This window comes from Eupeodes corollae, chromosome 1 (assembly GCF_945859685.1).
Source record: "Eupeodes corollae chromosome 1, idEupCoro1.1, whole genome shotgun sequence".
Lineage (NCBI taxonomy): Eukaryota > Metazoa > Arthropoda > Insecta > Diptera > Syrphidae > Eupeodes > Eupeodes corollae.
Genome location: NC_079147.1, coordinates 190,170,787 through 190,197,388, shown reverse-complemented (window position 1 = coordinate 190,197,388; position 26,602 = coordinate 190,170,787). Strand labels below are relative to the sequence as shown.

Here is a 26,602-nt window from a genome sequence, read left to right as displayed (position 1 = left end):
ACGGTCACCGCCTCACTGACGTAGTTTTCAAAAAAGTAGAGACCAATTACGCCACCGGTCCAAAATCCACACCAATCTGTAACTTTTTTAGGTTGTATTATCACCTGTGGAGCCTCGAGTGGGTTGGTGTCGTCCAATATACGTCAATTTTGGTTTTCAAAACAACTATTCCTTCAAAAATGCGCCTCGTCACTAAAGATGATTTTTCCGTCGAAATTGGGGTCCTCTTCCAAACGATTCGAATCCGAGTCAGCGAACAAACGGCGTTGTCTGTACTCATGAACTTTGAACTCCTAGGTCAGTTGGATCTTGCACGGGTGTAGGCATAAGTTCCGACTAAAAATTGCCATGTTGAAGTCTGTAAAAGGTCGAGTTCTTGTGCACGGCAAGGAATAGACTGCCTCGGGTTCTGCTGTACACTTTTACGGACCGCGGTGATTTTCTCGGCCGATCTTGCGTTCCATGAACGTACGTGAGTTGGCTGATTGTTTACTGAACCGGTCGTCTCAAATTTTAGAAGAGTCGACTCTGAAGGTCCACCACGTCTGCCGTAAAATGTCCGCAAAGCGCGCAACGTTTGCGTTAATGAACACTCATTGAACGTGCTGTTCAATTGTGTAACTAGCCATGATGATTTGGCATAAACAACTGAATGATAAACAAAAGATTTGCAGATGTCACGAATACTTGGATAAATTTAAAAACCCTACATTACATCAGGTTGTTGAAATAAAAAATGATAAAACATTCCAAACCGAGGTTTTTAATTCTAATTTGAAACTCAAAGTGTCTCTTAACAATAAACTGTAAATTGATTTTGTAAAAGTATAAATCTTTCTCTTCTAAGTACAATTTAAATCATTTTAGTACTTTATTTAATACGGAAACTCTTATTCGTTATAAGTCTTTATTTGACTCTATATGAAGTTTTCAGAAAACCTTGAATTTTGATACTTTTATAGTTGTAAAAAAATACGTTTTTAAGTTAAATCTTTGTGCTGATTTCATTTACAAACTTTAATTTTAACTATTTGCTTACGTTGAAAAAAAAAGTTTTCAACATTAATTATATAGTTTTTAATAAATTTCAAAAAGCTTAGACTTAGACAACAAATAACAAGAACAAAAATTACTTTCAAACCGTTTTGCCTTTTTCTATAGAAAACCTTATTAGCGTAAATGGTGTAGCGTTTCTTCAAAATGTTTGCATTTTGATAATATACTTTGTAATAGTAAAAATATTTTAACAGAATCTTGAAAAAGGGAGGGATTGAAAACCATAAGGGTTTTTATTGAAAGCAAAAAAAAAAACTTCATAAATTTAGGTAGCTTCAAAAAAAAGTTTTTTAAGTGTTTTTGTATTTCTTTTCGATTTTTTATGAGTAATATCTCAAAAACTTGTAGTAATACATTCATTCATCGGATTTGAATTGAGGCCATTCAAATGTATTGAAAAAGTGCAATTTTATTGCCAGTAAGGAGCGTTTGTCGGCCATTTTATATTTATATTTTTTATACAAGCAATTAATTAAAGAGTCGTAAAAGCATATTTAAAAATTATACAACAAAAGGATCAGTAATTTTGTCATTCAAATCAATCAGTTCTGATTTTTTGGTTGAGTTTTTTGTCTTATTATTTCAAGTTATTTTTAACAAAAAGAAAAGTAGAGAAATATATAGTAGAATGATAAAATTACAAAGTTTCACATGATTTGTTAAATAACTCAGAAACCTTTTATATATGTATACATATATATACAAAGATTAGTCAAAGAGAACTCAAAGATTAGAAGAACACAACAACGCCAACAGTTTTTCTAAAAGCCAAGAATTTATTTTTGATGATCTTTTTTTAAACAAAGTTATTTCTCTCCATATTTTCAGAAAAGTTTATTCTTAAGCTAAAAAATATAACAACACAAATCAATTTGCAATCAAAATGGAAACTTAAAAATATTGAACTGGCCTAGTTGTTTTTTTTTACCTTGATTTTCGAAAGTGTTTGTTGATTTACGAAACTTCTTTTCCTTCTAGTACAGTTTTTTTTAAGCAATTTCATTTTTATTTTAAAAAAGAGGCTGGGATGCAACCCACCATATAACATTATCGATTTTTCTATATTTTGTGTGAGATAAAGAATTTGAAGAAATTCAGTTTTTTTTTCTTGTTTTCTAAAATTGAATTTTATAGAAAATTATTATATAGGTTTGATTTCAATAAATGTCATTACCGATTAGATTTGTCTTAAAAAAGTTTGCATAGATTCAAATAATTTTGATGTCAATACCTTGATCTGTTCTCAAGATATTTGAATCGAACATCAGGTCTTACTATTTTTGTTTAGTATTTTTTGTAGATTGTTGTTTTTATAACCAAATTGACACTTGTGTTTTTCCAAAAATGTACAAAACAATATTGTCTACAAGATTAAACTAGTTTAAACAATATCTTTAATTTTTGTCAAGACATCCGTATCGGAAATCAATTTGTACCAACTTTTAGTACTTTTTTGTAGGTCTTTATTATTCATAAACCGTTCCATCGATTGTTCCCAAATTTTTACCACATTTCAGAAACGTTGTTCTTCATTGGATATATTCTAGAGTTTATATCATTTTTTGTTCCTAAAATATTCAAGTTCACAAATATATTTTTTCAGTCTTTTTTTAATTTATAAAAATTGAATTTTTCCAATTTATGATAATGATCTCTAGCGTTATTGGTTCGTGAGATATTTGAGGTCAAATAATACTATAGTAAAAAACCACCCACTTAATATTTTGAAAGTCCTTTCTGCTTCAAGTAATACATATATTTTAAAATTAAAAATTTACATGCAAAATTATTTGGCAAGAAAAATTATAATGCCATTTAAATAATCAAAAACCTTTATTTTTTAGTTTTGTTTTCCAAATTCGTTAGAGCTGTTTTTTATTAATTTTGTATTTATAAAAGTTGTAACATTTTCCATAGAAATATTTTTGGTAAAAAGTAATTTAATGTTTATAAATATACGTTTTATGTTTAAATACCGTTAAAAAATATTCGAACGTTTTTGAAAATTCAAATTTTTAGCTTATTTATATATATATATATTTTAGCAATACACAACTTCAAGTTAGGTTACAAATCTGAGGGTTTTCAGAAAAAATTAATTTTTTCGATTTTTGTCCAAAAAAATTTCTACGGGAATGGCTGTTATGTTTGGTCTTACAAAAATGAAATATATGGTTAATTCGAGACTTTCTACAACCTTTATTTCCAGTTAGAGAAAGTGATTTACATCAGTCGTTAATATGTCCAAATTTGAATATTTAATAATTAAAATTTGTATTTTTGTTCTCTTTATGTTTTTACAAAAATTAAATGAACAATATCCCAAGACTACGAAACTGGATATTTTATTACTTTGTGTGTTATAAAAAAACGTTTTCATGTCGAAATTTTCAAAAGTTCAAATTTTTCAAATATTTAAACAAAAATTGACTTTTACATACAAAAACTCCAAAACTCTGTATGTCTTTAATTCTCTATTTCAAAGTCAGCAAATTTGAATCAAAACAATGCATGATAAATTCTAATTATGTCTTATAATTAAGAACTGTATTGTTTGATTTATCTTTAAACCATTCTCATATGATTTGGATAGACAAAATTTAGACACCCGTTATTGTAACTCTAACATTATTTTGACACACAAACAATCTTTTCTTGATAAATTGCTTTGGACTTCTTTTTTTGATTGAAGTCTTGCTTAGAAAAAAACAATGGACAACGCTCAAGTGTAATGAAAACTAATCAAATGTAAAAATTAATTTCATATCTAAACCAGGCTAAATCAAATAGCAATGAGTTAAACTGTTTTCTCTGTTCTATAAAAAAAATTAAAGAAAAGCATGCTCTTATTTGTTTGATGGACTTTGTATTTAAAATACTTATTGTAGTATTTTGTGGCTCATATTTTTTCTTCTTTTTTTTCGTAATCCAAAATTAAAGGCGCGTCCGATTTCATAAGAATACGTTTAAGCTCAGCACATTTTTTTTTCTTGTGGGGTTGACATAATATTGGTTGTAACATATTTATTTTTAAAATATGTCATTTAAAGTGTTGAAACATATTTGAGACCACCCCCTTTGTAACATATGTATATGTAAACATTCAATTTATGTTTACAGTCAATGAGTCAGTTGGGAATTGAAGTCAATAAAATTAATTGTACTTTTGACTTTGAGGTAAATTTATGAGGTAGCATACATTTTAAAAATCTTTTTGTTTTAATTTTGTTTTGTCTCCTCTTCATAATTAATTAAAAGCGAACAATTGCAAGCGGTTTGATTCTTTATTTCACACTTTTATGTAAAATGTATGTCTAGCTGAATTTTACCTTTTGAACTGACATTATTGTTTAAATCTTCTTTTCACCATCAGCAATTTAAACAAAAAAGTACTTTTTTGATTACCTCTTTCAGTTTCAATATAATATAAAATAAGACACCATCAAAGTGGTATCATTAAAAAACAAATGTCTAATCATTTTATGCTCCTGAAAAGTCATATATTTCTCTGAGTGCTTTTTGAAATTCCAAAAAAAAACATCTCCATTTAAAAGTAAAATCTTATGGGCTGATTTCGAAAATGTATATAAAAGGAAAACCACATTTTAAGTGTTTTTCATGTGCGGTTTTTTTTTGGAATAAAACAAAAAAATCAATTTTTCCAAATGTCTGACGAAGGGTACTTGAATATTGATGTCGATTTTTATGTGTTGTTTTCGCTTAAGTAGACAATAAAAAAATAAACAACACAAAAATTAAAGTATCTTCATTTTCTCGTACGTTTATCTTCTCAAGGAAAATATTTCATGATTCTCGTTTCATTTTCTTTTTTCTTCTTATGTTAAAAGCAAAAGAACAACAAAATATATATCTTGTTTTGAGTGGGACTATTTTAACACAAAACAGCTATCAAAATAACAGAGTATCTACCCATCAACATCAACCATCATTCCTCCCTGCCTCCCCTCTTCATCCAGCTTTATCATATTATTATTTATCTCTGCCATATCAACCTAAAACGATATTCAAGGATATGAGGGAAATTATTTTAATTTATTCTGAACAACATCGCATCCTTGTTGTGTCTGTTCTTTCCTCTCCCTCACTCTCATATGTTTTTTCTATTACTCTACACAAAATAGCAACCCCACATAAAAGCCCAAAAAACACTCTTTCCCATCATCATATTATCTCAAAACCGTTAGCAACAGGAGGAGCTCAAGCTCTATCTAACACCGACAGCAACACCATACAATACCAGCACCACCAGCATTACCATCAAAACATCTAGCGAGAGCTATCATTGTGCTCCATTCAAAGTGTCAACTTTGACAGATGTTGGTATTTAATTTCAAACTTCGCCTCCCCTCTTTTCAGTGGGAGTGCATGTTTTTGTAGATACGTTTTTATTTTTTTGCATGTGAATGTTTTTATTCTTTTAAAACAAAATAGCTAAAAAAATGACACTAGAATATTTTGTTTAAACAAAAAGCATGAATTTTGAAAAATAAAGAAAGAAAAATTGAGTTTTTGTTGTCTTTTTTCCTGTCAGAGAGGAAAATCATTAAAAACAATCATTTTTAGTTGCAATTTTGTCTCTAAATCTAAATGCATTTTTCTCTGCACAGATCTCATTAAGTTAAATGTTTATTAGAAACTTAAAACATATCACTATACCACGACCATCATCAAATGTGCAAGTCCTTGTACACATTGCTGCCATCAGATTATAATGTGTTGCATCACAATTAAATGTATATATGTATATGAATGTGTCTTGCGGAAAATCTTTTACTAAACAAAAAGTTACTCATACGCCCGAGTGGATCGAAGGAAAAAAATAAAACAAGAACTTTAACAACTTTCTCTTCAAAAGCACTTAACAAGATTAAATCAGGGAAATATGGTTTTTAAAGTGCTTCAAGGTAAGAAAAGGTAATTCAATTCCAATTCCAATATCAATTCATTTTTGTTTTTCTTTTCTTATTTAAAAAGAGGAAAATCAAGGAAAAACTGGATTATTAATTTTTGAAGAAGAACTGATGATTGTTTGAAAAGAATTCACATCACTTTAAGAAGTTTTTCTTTTTTTTTTTTAGAAATTAGTGGTAGTTGAAGGAAATCATTTTTAGAATGTTTTTTCTTCTTATGAAAGTTTAGATTAAGTTTTGAAAAAGGTGAATTAAGTTTTTATGTGTTTATTTAAAAAGTTGGATTTAAAAAAATTGTAATTTATTTTTGTCGGTCAAATATTATGTCCGGGTTGGCATTGTAGTCCGATAAAAACCAGTTGAAAGTTAAAAAGTATTGAAACTTTAAAATACTGTTTTAGTTTCAACTGTTTTAAAATTTCAACTTTTATTCCTTTACGTGCTCCAAGAATGGATACTTAGTATTTTTCCAAACAAATTTAATACATTTTTAGAAATTGGGCTTTTGATTTGTTTTCTTTTTCATTTTTCGGAACTGTTTTGAATAAATGTCGTCTTGTTCCAAAAATAACCTTTTTTTTTTAATGTTTGAAAGATCTTATATGTTAAGAATTTATTTCTTTAAAAGTAAAAGATATTTTGTTTTGTAAAAGAGATGTTGATGTTATATTTAATTTATGAACAGAAATATAAATTTTTTAAATAACATCTTTTTGCCCTGCCTTTAAAAAATTAATTTTGCTACTTATTTGAGTTTGTTTCTATATTCTTTGAACATTTTTTTTAAAGATTTGTATTTTGCCTATATCAGTTCCTCTCTTTTAAACCTGAGTATCCTGAGTAGAAGCGAATAAATTTACAACAAGTGATTAAAGCAAAAATACTTACGCCCAATTTTTTGTCGAAGTTGTAAAATAAATTAAAAACTAGTTCTAGTAATTCTCGCTTTACCTTCGGAACTTTATTTTAAAAATATTTTGAACTCGTGCATTTCTTCACATCTAATCATAACTGTAGAACTCGGTATTATAACATTTTTGAGTTCTATGAATTTTAGATCTCAGTAGCTAGTTTTGGAAACTTTACGAACAAAAGTAAAAACATTGTAAGTTTTTGTTCGAGCGGATTAAGTTCTGATATTATTATTATTTTTCTGAAATAAAAGTTGTGTTTTAAAAGATTTTATTTAAATTTGTTAAAATACTTTTTTTCGATTTTATTTCGTCCATTATTTCTTGAAAACTCCAACCATTAATTCAGATATGAAAGTCCCAAAATCTCTTAAATATTATATGATGCATGCAATTTCAATAATATAAACTATTTATTGAAAAGTTTCACAAATACGAGTGTTTAGTAGATTTAGTCAAAATATTAATGTTAAAATGAAAGAATACAATAATATTGATAAAAATGTAGTATTTTCAAATATTTCTTTGCGTTCAAACGGACGTCTTGTCTTGCATAAACATATTCATGTTGTCCATGTTTAAATTGGATGATATTTCTCAGCATAATTCGAATAGCTCTTATGTCTTTTTGTGAAGACTAAAATATAGCGCACGAAAATTAAAAAGGCTTTAAATGCATACGTAACTTACGAGTAGACTTTATGAAAGTCTATTCGTAATATTAAAATATTTTACATTAGTAGCTAATATTTATGACTTTTTGCAAACCCTCCATATGTTTGTATATTTTCTAAAAATAATTTATTATTATTATATTGTATAAGATAGCCTTGTGGCCACAAAACTATTCCAAACTATTCCAGCATTAACCTAAAATTTAAGGTATTGGAAGCAGTAAAAACAGTCTAAAATTCTAGACCCTAAATTTGAGGGTCTATTAACTTCTTTAGTTGTAAATTATTTTCCGCCTGAACTGGCAAGGTGATAGTCGACTATCATTTTCATTTCGTCTGAGTAAGAGATTCAACTCAATTCAATTCGATTGAAAAATTTCAGATTCAAATCGTCAAAATTCGTTGTTGCCTTGGTAAAATTTTAAATGGATTCTTATAAAATATCTAAATAAAAGTATCAAATTGGCTAATTTTGAACAAAATTCTTACTTTTCGTAAGCTTTGTCGGTCACAGGAATATGTTTTTTTAAAGAAACAAAGTGATCTAAGAACATTTTTCAGTCGTTTGTGTAAGCTCTATTCGGAATACACATATTTGTTTAAAAATGACTATCACATTATTTTGTGTCAGCTTTTTAGGTATCAATTTGACTATCACCAATAATAGATCAAATTCGATCATTTTGATTGTCATTGAGCAACAATCACCTTAGCCGATTACACCCCTGTATAATAATTTAATCGTTTGTCTACAATTTTTTTAACTGACGTATTTTTCGTTTGAACGATTTGTAAAAAAGAATTATCTGTGATAAGTATAAAGTGATCACATACTTTACATCGCCAAAAATGCTACTTCTTGTTAAAGTTTTCTCAGCTATAATTTACAAAAGCTTTTATTCTCAATTTTGGACTATTTTCCCAATACCCTATAGTACCAACAAGTCTTTTGCATAAAATTGAAAAAAGTGGGCTTAAAAAATATAACCAATCGTTCTCTTAATGAGACATTTGCCAGTTGCATTCTGACCCATTATTTATTACCCCTTGAGTGCGCACATAACAAATATAAAAAAAATATTGATATAGTTTTGATACGCAAATAAATTTTTTTTATAAAAAGTGATTTTTACTTGCCAAATACATGTATGGCAAGTATTGATATTTTAATCAAAAATGACATTACGATGTTAGAGAAGTCGAAAAAAGTGGGTCTACCTATTCTGTCCGTTTGTCTGTATGCACTTGCCCCTACCTATAACTTGGGCGTCAAGATATTGTGGAGGGGTCAAAAACAACCACTTTTTGCTATGATGATTGAGTTCAAACTTTGAAATAAGGTCTCAAGCAGATTCGTGTTAGGTAATTTATTTATGGTCAAATATTGAAAATTGAAATTTTCTCTAAGACAAACAGTTTAACTTTGCATTTTTCATTTTTATATTGCTCCGAAAGAGTACCTCATACATAAGCGTTATTTTGATTTTTAAGTTTTCTCAACAACTAATTAGCCGATTTCAATAATTTAATTTAAAAATAAAATTGTCTGGATTTAAGAAAATAGAAATTTTTTTACTTTACATTTTTTAATTTTTATATGTGGGTAATATTTATATATTTAGATTTTTTAGCAACATTTATTTCGCTTGGGACTCCTGTTTTTCAAAACTGACAATCCTAAGTGGAAGCAAATAAATTAGAGTTTAATGATTCGTGCAATTTTTTAAAAACAAAAAACATAATGGCTGACCTATTAAGGCATAAAAATAAGTCTACTTGCTAACATACTTAATCAAATCTGCTATATAGGTAGGAACCTTTCAACATTGTTTAATTTCAAAAGTTAGGACGGATTTAAATTGTATGTTCAATTTTTGCATTCAATAATTTAAAATTAAAATTTGATTAGTTTATATTTCATTGCATATTTAAAGTTTATCCCAAATTATCTTATTCTTCATCGAATACCTTTGTTGTGTTTCAATTTATATTTTTCAAACTTTGTCGGGTATGTTGTTCTTCCAAAGAAATTTAATTTTTAGATGAAACCATAAATTGTCAAATTTAAAAATTGGCCTGAATCAAAGCACTTCAGAACACAAAAATCCATCTTCGTTTTTTTTAATGGCGTTCTTAAATAAAATTTAAAATTTTTTGAGGTTTTGAGGCCATTTTTGAGGTGGAAGGTATTTTTAAACCAAGCCAGGATTATAGCCCCTAACATTTCATATTTTAAACATTTTGTTTGCTTTATAAATTATTCAAAAAATTACAGATTTTCGACTTTAGTTTGAGGTATGTTCCTCAGAAACCAAGATGGAATTCTCCGAACTAAAGGAGCTACATCATTCGTTTAAAAAAATCAGTTTAGACATTTTTAAAAAATGTCAACTTAATTTAGGAAGTAAGAGCCGGAGAAACTAAACTGGATTTTCTTTAACTAAGTAGCCAAAAAAGAGCCCTAAATATCCTCATCATGACTTTTTATATTGAATTTTTGAACGTTTTAGAGGGAACACATTTTTGAACTATAATATTTATAATGTCATAAATGCAATTAATAATCACATAACACGCTCTTAAATCTCTTATAGTTAAATTTTTGGAACTTTATTAGGTTTAGAAAGTCTTCAAAAATGTTCCGAATTTCCTGAACTAAGAAGCCCGATAATTGCCCTAAAATCTCTTATTATTAACTTCCCGCTGGAAGTTATTGTAGAATGTCCGATTTGTCGAATTGAAAATGTTCACATTTCTCGGCGTTTCAAGGTCCCTAGAGTCGAAATAAAAGATATTTAGAAAAATGTCTGTGCGTGCGTGTGTACGTCCGTATGTTTGGGAAGTTTTTTTCGTCGTCTATAGCTCAAGAACCGGTAGAGATATCGACTTAAAATAAATGTTGTTATACAGGTAATAATGCAATAAGATGCAGAAAGGACTTTCAAAAAAATGAATTTTTTGGTTTACTATAGCAATTTAAAACAAAGTAATCTTGGTTAACCTAAGTTAGAGACTGACGTACATTAATCTTTATATTACCTGTACATTGTAACATGATACCAAGCAAGTATATTTTTGAAAAAAAAAACCAATTAACGGTTTTTTATAAATCGAAAAAAAACTGAAGATAAAATATTTGTTACGTTGAATATTTTACGAACAAAAACAAATTTTATCTGGACAATAATTGTTATATTATAAAAAATTATAATTATATTCAACGAGAAATAACGTTTTTGACATCTGGTAAAATTGTAAAAAAAAATCGAATTGACAGTCTTTATTTATATATAACAAATAAAAGCCTAAAAAATACTAAAACTTGTGCAAATATTAACTTTCGACTCAGTTATCTTTTCAAAAAATAAAAATATTAGCTTCAAACTATTTTTATCTCATAGACAATGATGTTTTCGACATTGATGAAACTTCTTATAAAAATCACATAGTCAATTTGATCATAAAATATTCAAATTTCCAAAAAATAGTACGCAAAATTGGTAAAAATTGATCGTCGGTTCTCGATATCTTCTGTAATTGGCTTACAACTTTCATGTGGGTGCGGTGGTGTAGTGCGTGGTGCACTAGCTCCTCACACGCTAGATCGCTTGTTTAAGCCCAGCTCGGGCAAAAGTTCTTCAAAAATTAAATTGAACATTAAAAGCTTTTAAGCACCACTAAAGTAGTCTGATGATCGGGTTGGTCCCCGTGAAATAGCTATAACTCCAGACTATGAACTTGGTGGTAGCACACACAAGTTGTTGTTGTTTCATTCTAAATTTTCAATTGAGAATTAGTTTCAATTTGTCTAATAATAATTATTATTATTATAATTTTATTGAAATATAAATAAATTACATTATCAATAATTAAAAACTAGATAGAGTGATAGCTACTAGGACTTTTCGCTAAACAATAAGAAATACAAACTTTTAAGAAATGCTAAGATTGGTAAAAATTAGTTTTCGACTATAAATCTCGTTTACAGAAATTGATTTTAAAATCAAACTATTCAATAAAATGCAGAATATAATTCATAATATTTAAACTTTTTAGAATAAGTCAGGTGACAATTTGTTTAACAATACACAAAAACCAACAAACTTTTTAAGCAAGACAAACTGAACTGAACGGGTGAGAAGTTGTCGGTGTGGGGCGCATCACAGCCTCTTTACTTTTTTGAGATTATAAGTCTTTACGTGTGGTATTTTCAGCTTTACGGAATTGGTTTTTACATTTTTTGTAACAATAATTGCTTACTAGTTGTTAAAACTGGTGGGGTCATTTATGATCAATTATAAAGTTTGAATACAAAATTAATTTAAATGTTACACTCATTATATTGTTAAAAAAATCAAATATATGTTTTGAACTTGCATCCAATTTGTCAAGAGATTTTATGGAAAGGTACTTTTTAGAAAATTCTACAGATAAAAGTTTATAAGAAACAACACTTAAATCATTAAAATACTTATTTTTAACGATACCACTAATTACAAATAATAAATTATGAAAGAACAATTTTCTTCAATACAAATTAACACGATTTGGCCAAACTGGCAATTCTCTTCAATATTTTGTTTGGATTTTCTTATTATCTTCAAGCTTCATAGGAAACTTAAGGCAAGATAAAGATTTCAAAACAAATAAATTGAAGAAATTTCTCAAAGATTAAAATATTTATTATCATTTTGTCTGGAAATAGCAACAAATTAAAAATTATCTCAAGTCTTGTGAGGTATACACAAAAAAAAAGATTGCCAAAACTTGAAGAAATTATCAGAATTTGCAATCTTTTGCTGATTAAAAAAAAAATTAAAAAAACTTAGTCACATCAAAACATAGGCGTCGTCGATTTTCAGCGTCATCGGCACCGAGTACCCTTGCACTGGGACATTGTCCAAGTGCTCTTGCACCTGGATATTGTGTTTTGATCTTTCAGGTACTGACCTCAATCGATTCTTGGCTTCTTGGTGCTTTTTTTGCTTTGCTTGCAAAATGAAGGTCCATTTAATTGTATTTCGTGTGATAAGGAAATTTTGCACTTGTGGAGATTATTTTATATTTGTATATCTCAACGAAAATACTTTGACATGATGGTAAAATAATATTGGTATTGCGCTACCGTATATTTTAGAAATATGAAGCTACCAAAAAATTAACAGCGGAGGGTTCATAATTATTCCTTAAATCCACTCTGAAGTCAAAGCACGTTCTTCTTCAATCGATTAACATATATCGAAGACGTGACTATCAGGTCATATGCTATTTTTCGTTCTTGTTTAAGTTCAGGCATATAATCGGACTATGTTATTTTAACCTCACATAACCGTACATAACCTTATATAACCACCCTGTGTATACCCGTTGAAAAGCGTATCTAATAAAATGTTTTTTTGTCCTTTTCAGGTTTCCAGACGTCATCAACAACAACAATAACAAGTTAGTATCTAAAATAGTACAGTTCGAAGATTGTAAACGAAGTCCTTGCTGGTAAAGCAGTATAAATATCAAATCACATCAAATTGGCTTATTCGCTGTACGTATGCCCAGAGCCGAGCAGTGGCCAGAGTATAATTTCCCGAGCAACAGAGCGTACTGACACGCATCATAGTGTCGGTACGCTTAACAGTATATCGGCCTGCACCGGACACTATAATAGTGCGGTGAGTGTTAGCACCGAGAGTGTGGTGGGCGGCGGCGGAGGAGGCGTAGCAGCCGTAGGTGGCACTGGTCTTGTAAGTGAATTTATTGTTGGCGGTGGCGTCAGCGGAAACGTCAACGTGAACGTCATCGGCGGTGGTGGATCAAGCTGCTGTGGCATTACGAAACCAACAACAACAACAAACACCTCGGCAGTTAACAGTAGTCGTTGCAAATTACACAGCGCTCCTGGAATCGATTACCAAACTGCAACTTCAACTGGCAAATCGACATCGCCAATTGCACCTTCAGCAATTATTGGTAAAATCTATCGTAGCAATAATAACGCCGCAGCTACCGATTCTGAATTACCCCGAGGAGCAGGCGGAGGAGGAGGACCAGAAGAAGAAGATACAGATACTACACCAAAGTGTCCACCAACAAATAGAATGATGGTCAGCAAATTGTGGAACAGTTGTTTTCCAGAATTCTCATCGGAGCATGTGCATCGGCACAATTTTTATTTGTGTCAGGTGAGTAACAAAAAAAATATAAATTTTTTGGGCATTTGTTTAGGTTAAACATCATAATTTTTAAAGATAAGGATGGAAGTTGTTGGACAGTGGCTGAGATGTTTGGTTTTGAAAATATTTTATGATTAAATATTTAAAATCATGTCGGAAAATGAAAAATGAGTGGTCCATTAGGGGAGGAAAAAGAAAAATTTCGGTGAATTTTCAGGCTATGTTTTTATAAGAACAATCATGTCGACTTGAAGATCTAACATTTTAGTTGTTTTCTACTTTAAGTAACAGATTTATTTTTGAGAAAAGAAGCAGGCGCTAAGACATAAGGTTTTTTTAACATAACAAATGATAGATTTGCAAGCACAAACATCATATGTCAGATGTTAAAAAGAAGATACCAAATTGTATTCGGCTCAAGTAAAGTTGCCAAGAAAAGTCCAATGAAGCTGGTGGGATCTCGAAATATGATGTATTGTACATTTTAGAATCTCTGCATTTCTGCGATAATAATTCTATACAAATATGAAATTTGATTTCTTTCTTCTTCGCAAAGTTTGATAACCCCAGTTTCAAATATAGATACTTAAAAAAAACATAATTTTAGGTGAAATTAGAAATGACTAATTTAGCTATAATACTAGCACTTCCAGTAATACTCATCAGTTAGCATACTTAGAACGTCTCCTTTGTAAGGAAAACAGCGAATATTTTTGTAAAGTGGAACATTATTATGCTTAAATTTTTTGTTATGTAGGGAAAGAATGAAAATGTTTTGTTTGGTAGAATATGAAAAGTTTTCAAGCTATACTATGAGTTCTGTAGTGTGTCAAGTTTACGACACCTTCATAGAAATGTCTAATTTCCCATATTTAAGTTATTAGAACTAATACATTTTTAAAGGATATTTTGTTTCGACCCTTAATAATTAAAACTTGGATGCTTAGTGCGTTGGACTGTCATGCCAGAAGTCTTGGGTTCGATCCCTGCTTATGTCATTTAAAGTTTTTTCACGAGTACTGCCTCTTGCGAGGGATTGACAAATTCTCCAAGAGTAATTCTTGTCATGAAAAGTCCTTTCTCAAATAAGCCGCCTGGATTCGGTTTAAAACTGTAGGTCCCCTCCATCCCTGACAACAGTACTCGCACACAGGAATTGTTGAGAGTTGTAAGGCACTAGGGCCTAGTTCTTAATGGACTGCTCTGCCACCCAATTTATATCTCATATCTCATTGTTCTGAGCTTTTGTTAGCATTCTTATTTGTATTTAACATTGTTTTGAGAAACATCTCACAAAAATTAGATGCCTATTTTGGTGGAATTCTGTATGCAGAGCTTGTAAAATTTTGAGGCTGTACATTTTTTTGTCTCAGTAATCAGAATGGCTGAATCTTTATATATTTTTACTCCTACTGAGTCAACAGGAAATCATAATATCATTTATTGGTATTCCACAACCCAAGCTAAGGACTTGAAACTAAAACATGAGAAGGTGATGTTTTTCGATATCGTCGTTTGGCAAACAAAATTTGAATGATGATTTATTACGATTTTTTCAATATTTAATTGGTGAAGATTTCGAAATCAATCAAGGTTTCAAGGATCACTATCGAAGTTTCTAAACAAAGTTGTACGTGAAAACGAAGACATTCAATTTGTTTCCTCTTTACAGAAAGCGAATCTCTCTTTGCTAGGCATATCGTTGCCAATTTAACGCTGCCAGTGAGTGTTATGACTCCGCCTGTCATTGAGCGCTTTAGTGACTCTATGGGATTTTTTTCACACTCATACTGTGGCAAGAGTTCTAAAAGATTTAAACATACATAAATCCGCTGGTCCGGATGGTATCCCCGCTATTGTTCTTCAACACTGGCAAAACCACTTTTTCATCTGTCCTACTTCTCAGGTGTCTTTCCGAGCGGATGGAAAAAGACGACCGATTGCACTTAAGTCCCTTCTTTCCAAGGTCATGGAAACGCTGATTAATTATCAGATCAAGAAATATCTCGAAGATCAAAAGCTTGTTAATGACCGACAATACGGTTTTCGTAGCAATAGGTCCACTGATGGTATCATGGTTCATCGCACCGTTTCATGAATAGCGTGGAATTTAATGCTTCGAAGCCCAATGCTGTCTTGTATCGTTAAAGGGAGATATACCGCCCTTGACATTATCCATAGATGGCACTTACTTCGAGGAGACAGAACATCTCGATATTTCGGTAACCACAAGGTGTTTGGGTTTTCTTAGGTGATGCAAGAAGTTTTTCTCCCCCCTGATCTGGCTGTTATTTACAAGACTTTTATTTGTGCAAAGCTTGAGCATAACTGATTGGTGATTTAACCATCATAAGATCACTTACGTTGCTTGAACATCGTCGTAATGTTTCTTGTCTTACCTTCTTTTACCAGCCAATTGCATTCCTCCCCTTAAACAGTTCAATTGTAATACTCGCGCTTTTATTAATGCTCACCAATATACCCTTGAACCCAACTTCGGTCGTACTATCAAATACATAGATTCATTCTTTAGCCGTACTACGCGAATGTGGAATGCCTTGCCACACTATGTCTTTCCCAGCCAGTGCAATGTTAAGGAATTCAAAACCAATGTGCCAAATTAAAATTTTTCTAAATATCTGGAACTCATTGTCAGAACTCATTTTGAGTTGTTTTTGTTTTTAACTATTACACAAACCTAGTTAAAAAATAATTTTACTTCTGATACTTGTGCATCTTTAATTGCTGAGTCAATTGTACCTTGAAAAGAATTATCAGCAATCTGTGTATATAATAGGTTCCAACTATCTGATAATCAGCTGCCAGCGTCTCAAAATACTATGATTTCAAAATGAACCTTGTGCATAGAATTAGTTTTTTATGATATTTGAACTTGAATCAACTACTTCTTTTAAATTTGTATACACAATTTAGAGGATATGTTTTCTTATTTTTCCAGTTGTGATTTATACAATGAACCATATCATTTCTTAAAGTCGGTTAGTCGATATTTGTAGTTTTCAAATTATCATTTTCTAAAGTGGAAAAATAAAATTAATTATTAAAATAACCATAACTTAAAATTTAAATTCGAGTGACGAAAAGTTTTAACAAAAAAAAAACATTATAAAGAAATAAGGAAACTAAGATTTATTAGTTTACTGGAGTTTACAATAAGTCCACCAATCCATAAAGCACACCAAACAGTCAGTTTTTGTGGATGTAACGGAGTCTCAACATTGTTACAACTTCAAGTATGGCAGTTTTTTTAGTTCAAGAACTCATTCTACCAAAAGTGAGCTTTATCGCTAAACAAAATTTGCCTATGAAAATTGTAAACGCAATCATGGTTTTCGTTATAAATTTGCACAATTTGAAAGCGTTGTTCAGGCGTCAGTCTTTTCACCCCTAAACAATGTGCAAACAAACTAAAAAAAAGGGGCTTGGATGCGCCCACACCGATAAATTTCCATTGGTACCCGCTAAAAAATTTCTAATGATATTTTTTGTAGTAAGTCAGATATGCAATCCAAAACGTATGTTTATCTGTTTTATGGAGAGATACAAATAATTATATAGGAATCCATTGATTTATTTTGTCGTTTGATTTGTTTTTAATTTATCAAATAATAAAAACAATATTCTTTACAGGATACAATTATTGTAAAGCCATTTTATGATATTCGAGTCGAAAATCAATTCTTACTAATTTTTAGTAGTCCCTCTGTTTGTTCTTATTTGCAAAAAAAACTGTCAATTCGATTTTTCTAAAAATTATACCAAATGTTTAAAACATTATTTTTCTTTGGACACAATTATTTTGGAATCTATACTATTTCTTGTTCGAAAAACATTCGGATTGAAAAATATTTGTTTTCAGTTCTTTTGACTTATAAAAAAAAACTATAATTTTTTTTTCAAAATTGTATTGGTTTTGTATCTAAAATTATTTAAGATGTAATCAAAATCGCTAACGATATTAATTCATTAGATATTTAAAATCTATTTTTTTTTAAAGTCCTCTTTGAATCTTTCTGTGCCATTATCTCAATACAAATATTTATTTGAAGTCAAAAACGCTACTGTTTCTAAAATATGGACGACAAACAAATTTCCCAACATTCTAGAGACCTCGAAAAGTCGAGAAAAGTCAAAATATTCAATTCGAAAAATCGGACCGATGAAAATATCTTTTTATGGGAAGTTAATAAATCACTTGACAACTGCCAAAATGACTGGCAGTGAAAAGAATGTTGCCATTTTACAGTGTCGTATACATCCAAAAACACTCGCGTTATTTGTTCCATTCAAACTAAATTAAAAGTAAAGTAAAATCCTCCTTACAGATGTCAAAAAAAGTTACTTCAGTTAAAATATCACTAATTTTTTTAAATAAACATTCAAAATACCAAAAATTGTCAAATTAACGTTAATACCACTCCCTCTATCAAAGCTACAAGTATGTTTTAAACTGAAAAAACTTCCCGTGTCTTAAAATCTAGAACTGTTTCTATGATATTGATATTTTTGATACAGTTTGAATTCAATAATTAATCGTTACAATCGAAACCTCAATCGTAAGAAATTATGTTTATATTTTCCATCCTTCGATATGCAATTTTAAAATTTTATTTTAGTGCAACACATTTCAATACAATTCACATCAATAAGGACAAATTATCCCCATGTCCTGTTCCCACTTGGCCACCAACAAAACTATAAATATTTTCACGTTGCCAACTATGTCTATTCCATGCTAATGTCCTTCAATTCGTTGTAAGAGTTACAAGAAAGAGTTGTATGTCCTACACAAGAGAGCTTTCCATTTGACTTGTGACATGTAGTAGACAGAAGTATCTAAGTTGTAGCACACATGTACGAACGTTACATATCCCTCTTCATGCACTTGCAAGTAGGTAAAGATACAAAAATGTTGTTTTCCCCATTTGAACTTAATGGCACCTATTGAATAATATCAAAAGGCAGCCATTCAACTAAATAACTTTTACCAGGTTTTATAAAAAAGCTCTTTAACTTTGGCTTTCAATATTTTCAAACACTTATACACAGGTATCTATACATGATATGATAACATTCACAAATACACACACACATAACACACAATCCAGGACTCATTTACCTTGACCTAAAGTCTTTCGAAAAACATATATTTATTTGTTTTCCATGTTTTTTTTTTATTTTACCAACAGAACTTGAGTGCATGTTAGTTTTTCAGTTTTACTGTTATTTTTTCTTTTAAGGAATCATATTTTTTGTGTTGTCCTCAAGAACGCACTTAAATCTTGTAGACTCATAGAATAGGACATCAACAAAGAATTTGAGAGAAAAAAAAACTCGGGGGCTTTTCAGAACTTCTTCTGTTTAACATCCTCTTAGGAGAATAAAAAAGGATGCATATGTAGAAAAGCAGTCTCAACAGCAATTTTGTGTATGACTAGGGCATTTTTTTTTTGGGAATGAAACCCAAAAAGTGGGTGACCTGACCTGACTTAGTTTACTCAGTTGCCAACGAAACAGGGTTTCTTTTTATAGAATGAGAGAAAAATATATCCTTTTTCATCATCATCTTCATCATCATCACGATTGTCATGTCATTGTTTGTCAAGGTTAATTGGGCAAATGTAGGTTCTCAAGGATAGGTTGTCATCTCTTCTCTGTACCTGTACCTCTGATGTGCTGCTGATGTTACTGGAATCTGAAGTCTTTCATTGAGTTTTTGGTTTACATACACCGAGAGTACAAGAGTACTTGAGAGTTGTGCAACAGTCAACTTTGAAAAAATGAAAGAAAATAAAAAATCGTCTTGTTCCGCACTGGTTGAGGTCAATTAGCGTGTATTCGCTATATGCCCCTCCTTACCATACTCAAACACACTTTACCTTCCCAGCATACATAAACTTATGGGTGCATCAGGCAGCTGTAGAATGTATGTATGTGACAAAAGGTTGGGAAAGATTTTCCATACAGGTCTAAAATACATTAACCTCTATTTTGATTTGCATATTTTCAAGTGCAGTTGGTGAAGTTAGAAGAACTTGAGCAAGCACAAACTAACAGCCTCTTGAAAGTAATTAAAGGATTTGGTTGAGAACGCCAAAGACAATGACTACGTTTCGTGGGTATGGAAACAATGAATCTTCAAGGATTTCGAAAAGCTCGTGATTTATTTGTGTTTTGATATTTATATTATTTACATACTGGTACAAAAGTTCATGAACAAATAAAGTTCTTTAAACATAAACACATTTGACATTCTGAAAGTTTTATAGATGTCAATACAATACTTTACTATATAGGGTCCTCAGTTGTTTTTGTTAGTTATGATTGTTTCATAAAAAGCCTATAGTAATGGACACTATAAGATGTTTGAATGCCTTTTAAGTTGAGAAATCCTAAACTATTAGACATAAAAGAAGTTTAGGGATTGAATATTACGTTGACCATGTTGAATTTAGTAGTAGTTTTTAATTTTGAACTTAATTTGTAATCGGTCCAATTTGTCGAACTAAAAATTCTAAAAATCTGAAAAAACAACTGAACAATCTCAAATAAATTATTCGTAAAATACGCACAAAAAATGATTTTTTCTTCAAAATAAGTTTATGCATCGAAGAATAACCGTTTCGACATCTGGCAATTTTTTTTAAACTAATTGACAGTTTTTCTTTACAGAAAATAAAAATATTGCTATAAGTTTGTAAAAATGGATTTTCAATTGTTCAAAAATTTAAGGTATTTTATTCAAATTTATTTTATTTAAAATCCATAAAAAAAATATTACGGTAAAAATTGATATTCGATATCGATATCTCGTGAATAAATTAATGTATTGACTTGAAATATAAACTTTCAAGAAATTCTAAAAAACTATTTCACTTCATGCAAAATATTGTTGACAATTTTTAGAAACATTAAACCGAAATTTTTTTAACAAATAACAAAAACCTGCAAAACAACAAAAAACTGATGAGAAATGGTTTTTGACTCAAGTATTGGGAAAAGAAAGGCTTCAAATTGCTGTGAATATTTTAGTTTTATTTTTAAGCAAGAAAAATCGATATACCGGATGGGAAGGTATCAGTTTGGGTCGCCAGCTCAGGTTTATGAAATGTTCTATAGCAACATCATGGTTAATAGGTTCCTAACAACACCACCACCGTTTAATTTCTACCTGAAATTCCCCTTCTTCTATACACTCAATCAAAGACAGAAATGGTTGGAGGTTGTAAATCACAGGACTTTAACCCTATAGGTGGGAGTAATAGTGCTATGAAATGTATTTAATTTTGTTAAAACAATCTAGAAAAAAATATTCTTTGAATACAAAAACTAAATGAACTGGTCTTAATATTCTGCCTTGTGACACATCTACTTGAGTTTCTATAACTCTCAAAGTGTTGTTTAAATTAAATAATACTATATAATCAAGTTCAAGAGTTAAGGCTTTAAATAATTTAATGCAAGGATAACGTTTATGACAGTACTTTTTTTAGTATAACTTGAAAAAATCAGAGTAATTAAACTAAACTAAACTAAACTAAACTAACTAAAAAGACCGAAATCCAGACCATTTTGTTTTGGTGCCATCTGTCAAATCTTTTGTTTATTATTTTCCTCCCATTTTACTGTAGACGTGGTCGTGACCCTACATAGTCGACTCTTTAATGTTTGGTGGCCAAATTTTAAACGATCGGTTCAGTAAACAATCAGGCAACACCCGTTAGTTCAAGAAACGCCAGATCGGTCGAGAACATCGCCGCGTTCCGTGAAATAGTACAGCAGAACCAAAGGCAGTCTATTCTTCGCCTTGCACAAGACCCCGACTTTTCACTTTTTACGTCGGGACTTGAGCTTACACCGGTACAAGATCCAACTGACTGATCTCAAAGCTCATGACCATAGACAACGCGCTCCGTATGTTTCCTGACTGAGCTTCGAATCGTTTGAAAGAGTACCCCAACTTGTCCGAAAAATCCTTTTTAGTGACGAGGCGCATTTTTGTTAAAAAAAATTGTCGTACATGGGACGACACCAACCTACTCGAGGTTAACCAAGTGATAATACATCCTCAAAAAGTTACCAGGTGGTGTGGATTGTGGGTTGTACTTGGTCCATACTTTTTTGAAAACGGAGTTAGTGAGGCAGTCACCATCAGCAGCGAGCGCAACATATTGATTATAACTAATTTCTTATAGCTCAAATTGAAGCATAATGGCGCTACGTGCCACACAGCAAACGTCACGATTGACATTTGCATGAACGATTTGAGGATAAGGTTATCCCTCGCAAGGCTGATGTGAATTGGTCACCAATTTGTTGCGATTTGACACCGCTGGACTTTTTCCTGTTGTTTCTTGAAGTCGCAGGTCTATGCAAATAAATCACAATCGTTTTCGACAAAAACACCCTGTGAATAAGAAAGATATTGAAATCAATCATATTTCATCATATGCGAAATATGTTGTTAACTTTAAGTTTAGTTTTTAGAAAAATGGAATTAAAAACTATTTTTTACAAAACACGAAAACCTACAAAAACAATAAACAAAAAAGCTTTGAAAAATAGTTTTGGTCTCAAATATCCTGAGAACAAAGAATGATATTGAATTAAAACTTTTAAATCTTACTCAAAATGTTGTTAATGATATTTTATCAAACTTTTAAAAATATTGGCAGAAGTGTACAAATGAAAAGTTATCAGTGTGGTTCGCATAAGCCTTTTTCAAAAAATTGAAGACAAAGTGGTGGAGATGTATCAAATCACAGGGATAACTTAGCATTTGTGACATATGTTAACTTGTACCTTGTACAATCAATAAATTGAAGTTTGAGCTGTTTTTCTATTCGGCTATCTTATAATATTAAATCGATTTTAGTTTGGCAAAAGAATTTTTACAGGACACAAATTCTAGGCAGTTTTAAATTTGAAGTAATGGCAATTATTTAATTTAGCATATTAAGCCAATTAAAATGACTTCTAATGGGAAAATAATAAAAAATGCATTAAACGACACTGGTCGTATTTATGCACTAAACTAGGCAAAAGGTTCGTCCTCATTTTGAATATGCATCGCAAGTATAGACTCCTTATTAAGAAATTTATAGAAAACGTATTGAATCAATTCAACATAGTTTCATTCGCTTTGCCCTAAAGGGTCTTCCTTAATTGTATTATTATCTTACTAACAGCTAACACATGCACTTATGATAAGCCTCTGATCGTAGTTTGAAGCTTGCTATATAAGCTAACTTTTTTCTGAAATTCTGGAGTGTAAGAAATTTTTTTTTCTCATTTAAACAACAAAATCTAAAACTTTTATCTGTTCTGGTGTTTTTTTTTTTAATTAATTTTTAGTGCAAAGCTTTTCTACTTAAATTTTAAGTTAGGTTAAAACTTCCAAAATTAATTCATTGTTCATTCTTAACTAAACAATTAAAAGAACTACATTTGAGATTTTTAGTTGATTTCGTTCGAAAATTCATTAAATTTTCAGTCGCATAAAAGGTTTAAAAAACAATTTAGAATATTCATTGCACTAATTTCTGAAAAATGAAAATTAAAACAATGTGGGGCGTTCAAGTAAGTGAGTTCTAACAAAAAAAAGTCTAAAAGTTTAACTTATTTCTAAGTTTTGTAAGAGATATTCTTATAATTGTATCGAAATCGTTTCATCAGTTTCCAAAACATAGAGAAAAAGTAAAAAGGGCAAAAACAAAACGCCTAATACCTATTCTTTATTTTAAAAAAAATATTATATTTTCTCTATCGCAAAAACAAATTCTAGGTGATTTAAAAAACAATGCTGATTTTTGCAATAATTTTGTATACAAAAATAATGAAAAAAAGAGGCTGGGATGCGACCCACACTGATAACTTCCCATCCCGTCTGTCGATTTGTCTTGCTTAAAAGTTTGTCTATATGTACTCGTATCAATTTTTACCAAAATTGCGCACTATTTTTTGTAGATTTTATTTCTTATGAAAAAACGGACTGTTTGATTTTTATATAAAAATTACTGATTTTCAAAAACAATATTTTCTGTGAAATAAAATAAGTTGAAGCCAATATTTTTAATTTTTGAAAAGCTATTTGAGTCGAAAGTAAATTTATACAAAGTTTTAGTAGCGTTTATTTTTAGAGTTTTTTTTGTTAAAAAAACTGTCAATTCGATTTTTTTCAAAATTTTACTGAATGTTAACAACAATATTTTTTGAAAGATAAAAGTAGTTTTAAGCCAATATCTACAATTTTTAAAAAGATAGTTGAGTCGAAAATCTATTTTTACCAACTTTTATACATTTTTTTAGGTTTTTATTTTTTGTAAAAAAAACTGTCAATTCGATTTTTCTCAAAATATGTTCTAATATTGAAAACAATATTTCTTATAAGTAAACATTAAATAGAAGCTATTATCTTTAATGTTTGAAAAGATATTTGAGTCGAAAATCATTTTGTACCAACTTTTGTTAATTTTTTTCGGTTTTTAATTTTTGTAAAAAAAACTGTCAATTCGATTTTTTTCAAAATTTTACTGAATGTTGACAATAATATTTTTTGAAAGATAAAAGTAAATTTAAGCCAATATCGCAAATTTTTGAAAAGATATTTGAGTCGAAAATCAATTTTTACCAACTTTTATTATTTCTTTTTTTAGGTTTTTATTTCTTGTAAAAAAACTGTCAATTCGATTTTTCCAACATTTTTCAAAATGTTGAAAACAATATTTCTTATAAGATAAAATAATTTTGAAGCCTAAATTTCAAGTTTTTGAAAAGATATTTGAATCGATATTCAATTTTTACCAACTTTTAGTAATGTTTTTTTTAGATTTTTATTTTTTGTAAAAAAAAACTGTCAATTCGATTGACATAGATTTTTTTCAAAAAATATACTTCTTTGATATTACGTTACAATATATTTTATAAAATTTACCGTTTTTGGTTCGTAAGATATTTAGGGTTAACCAAAATTTTCACCTTTGTTTTAAACTACTATGGTAAAAAAAACCCACGCAATTTTCTGCCTTATTATCTGTATAACAAAATTTATTTGAAATCGATATCTCTTCTGTTTCTTGAGCTATGGACGACGAAAAAACGTAGCGAACGAACGGACGTACGAACGCACGTACACACGCATGCACATACATCTTTCTAAAAAGCCTTTATTTTGCCTCTTGGGGCCTTGAAACGTCGAGAAATGTCGAAATGTTCAATTTGACAAATCGGACCCATTACAATAACTTCCTATGGGAAGTTAATAATTTTAAAATAACTGCAAAGAAAAGATTGTTATGCACTTGTTTTCCTTCATTGCCACATCTTTTTGAGACATTTTTTCCAACATATTAAAAATAAAATAAACTCATTTTTGAAGTATGTTCATAAAATATACATGTAAGATATAAGCTTGTACAATATGCATGACTCCAAAATTTGAAAGCACTCTCGAAAAAACACTACAAGACATCAATTAATTTTGACTCGGTTTTAATTATTTCCATTAGTTTTCACAGTATTGTAAACTCTAGCCCCACTACATAACGTCACTCTGTCAACAGTGGTTGTTATCAAAATGTGTTACCAAATTTGTCCAGCTCTTATACCTGGCCACAACTTTTATCACTTCACCCATGGAATATAATAATGAAAGTACCTATCTATAAAGGTAAATAGGTGTCATTTTACAACTTAAACGATCTAACCTCCTTCTCTTCAGTTTTGTTTTTTTTTTCTCCCTCTGTTATACAATTTCTCTATAATGGTCAAGTTGTCACCTTTGTGTATATTATGTCAAGTCAACCATTTTGCTTAACCCAAATTAGTTTGAACTTCTGCCAATTGCAACACTCTCAGACTCAATGCAACATAGAAACCTCATTAAACTCAATTCCGAAAAGCATTTACTCGTGTCACGTGTCACAAGGCGACAACGAGGACCATAAAAACAAAAAAGAACCTCGTCGACATCGTTGTCGTCGTCGACCAACTAACCATCCAGAACTGCCCACTCCCCTCAATTAAGAAAAAACGACAAGAAGAGGAAGAACTTCCATTGCTATAACATTTTTCTATCCATTGATACTGTCTATGTCCATGATGTCCATCTCAAATGGCGGTGCCTATGTCTACACAAAATATTTTAATTAAAAAACTTTTTTTTCTGTCTTTTCTTTCATGCTCTTTCTACGTTATCGTCGTCGTCGTCGTATTCATCGTCGCTGATGTGGTCGTCGTTGCCGTCGCCGTAATTTTCGTCCTGGTGGTTATTGCTGTTGTCGTTCATCCTTGGTCGACTCTACTCTTGGAATCCTCTCGACCATGACCACAAAACCTCGTTTGAAACCGCACTTACAACGAATATGGAACACCCTGTGCACATAACTTAACAACCACCATGCTTTCCTCTATAATATCCTTCACCCTGCACTTATACTCCACTCCACTCCATTGAAACTGTTCACAACCACAGTGGCAGCGTAACACTCAAGTTCGCATTGTTTATCTATTCTATCGTTGGATAACGGCGATCACCTGCCTTGCTGCTCTGGTGTGCTCCCTGCTCGACATTGGCCGGACGGAGGAACAGTTCGAACACCACTACGCCAAATGGTGGATTTACTTGACTCACTGGGGGCTGTTGGCGTGCACCATCCAGGCCTGGCTGGGTGCGTGGATAGTCACACAAGGCATGATGGTGGAACGGGAGGACTTCGAGATTGTGAGACAGGCTAAGAAGAGTCGCCTCCATCATCTCTACTGGGTGATGTACACCGTGGCGACTGTTTACTCCTTTATCATAACAATGTGTTATTGGCTGTTGGTGCATAATCCTGGTAAGT

The 26,602-nt window shown here is 30.6% G+C and overlaps 1 protein-coding gene across 1 annotated transcript in view; it reads left to right on the top strand.

Moving 5' to 3' along the window:
• Positions 1 to 26,602, top strand: part of LOC129939271 (protein rolling stone) — a 196,935-nt gene that overhangs the window by 163,308 nt on the left and 7,025 nt on the right. Inside the window, exons 3-4 of the mRNA XM_056047236.1 lie at positions 12,982 to 13,748; positions 26,233 to 26,596. Coding sequence (XP_055903211.1) covers positions 13,665 to 13,748; positions 26,233 to 26,596 — 448 coding nt within the window. The 5' untranslated portion in view covers positions 12,982 to 13,664. The remainder of the gene's footprint in view (positions 1 to 12,981; positions 13,749 to 26,232; positions 26,597 to 26,602) is intronic.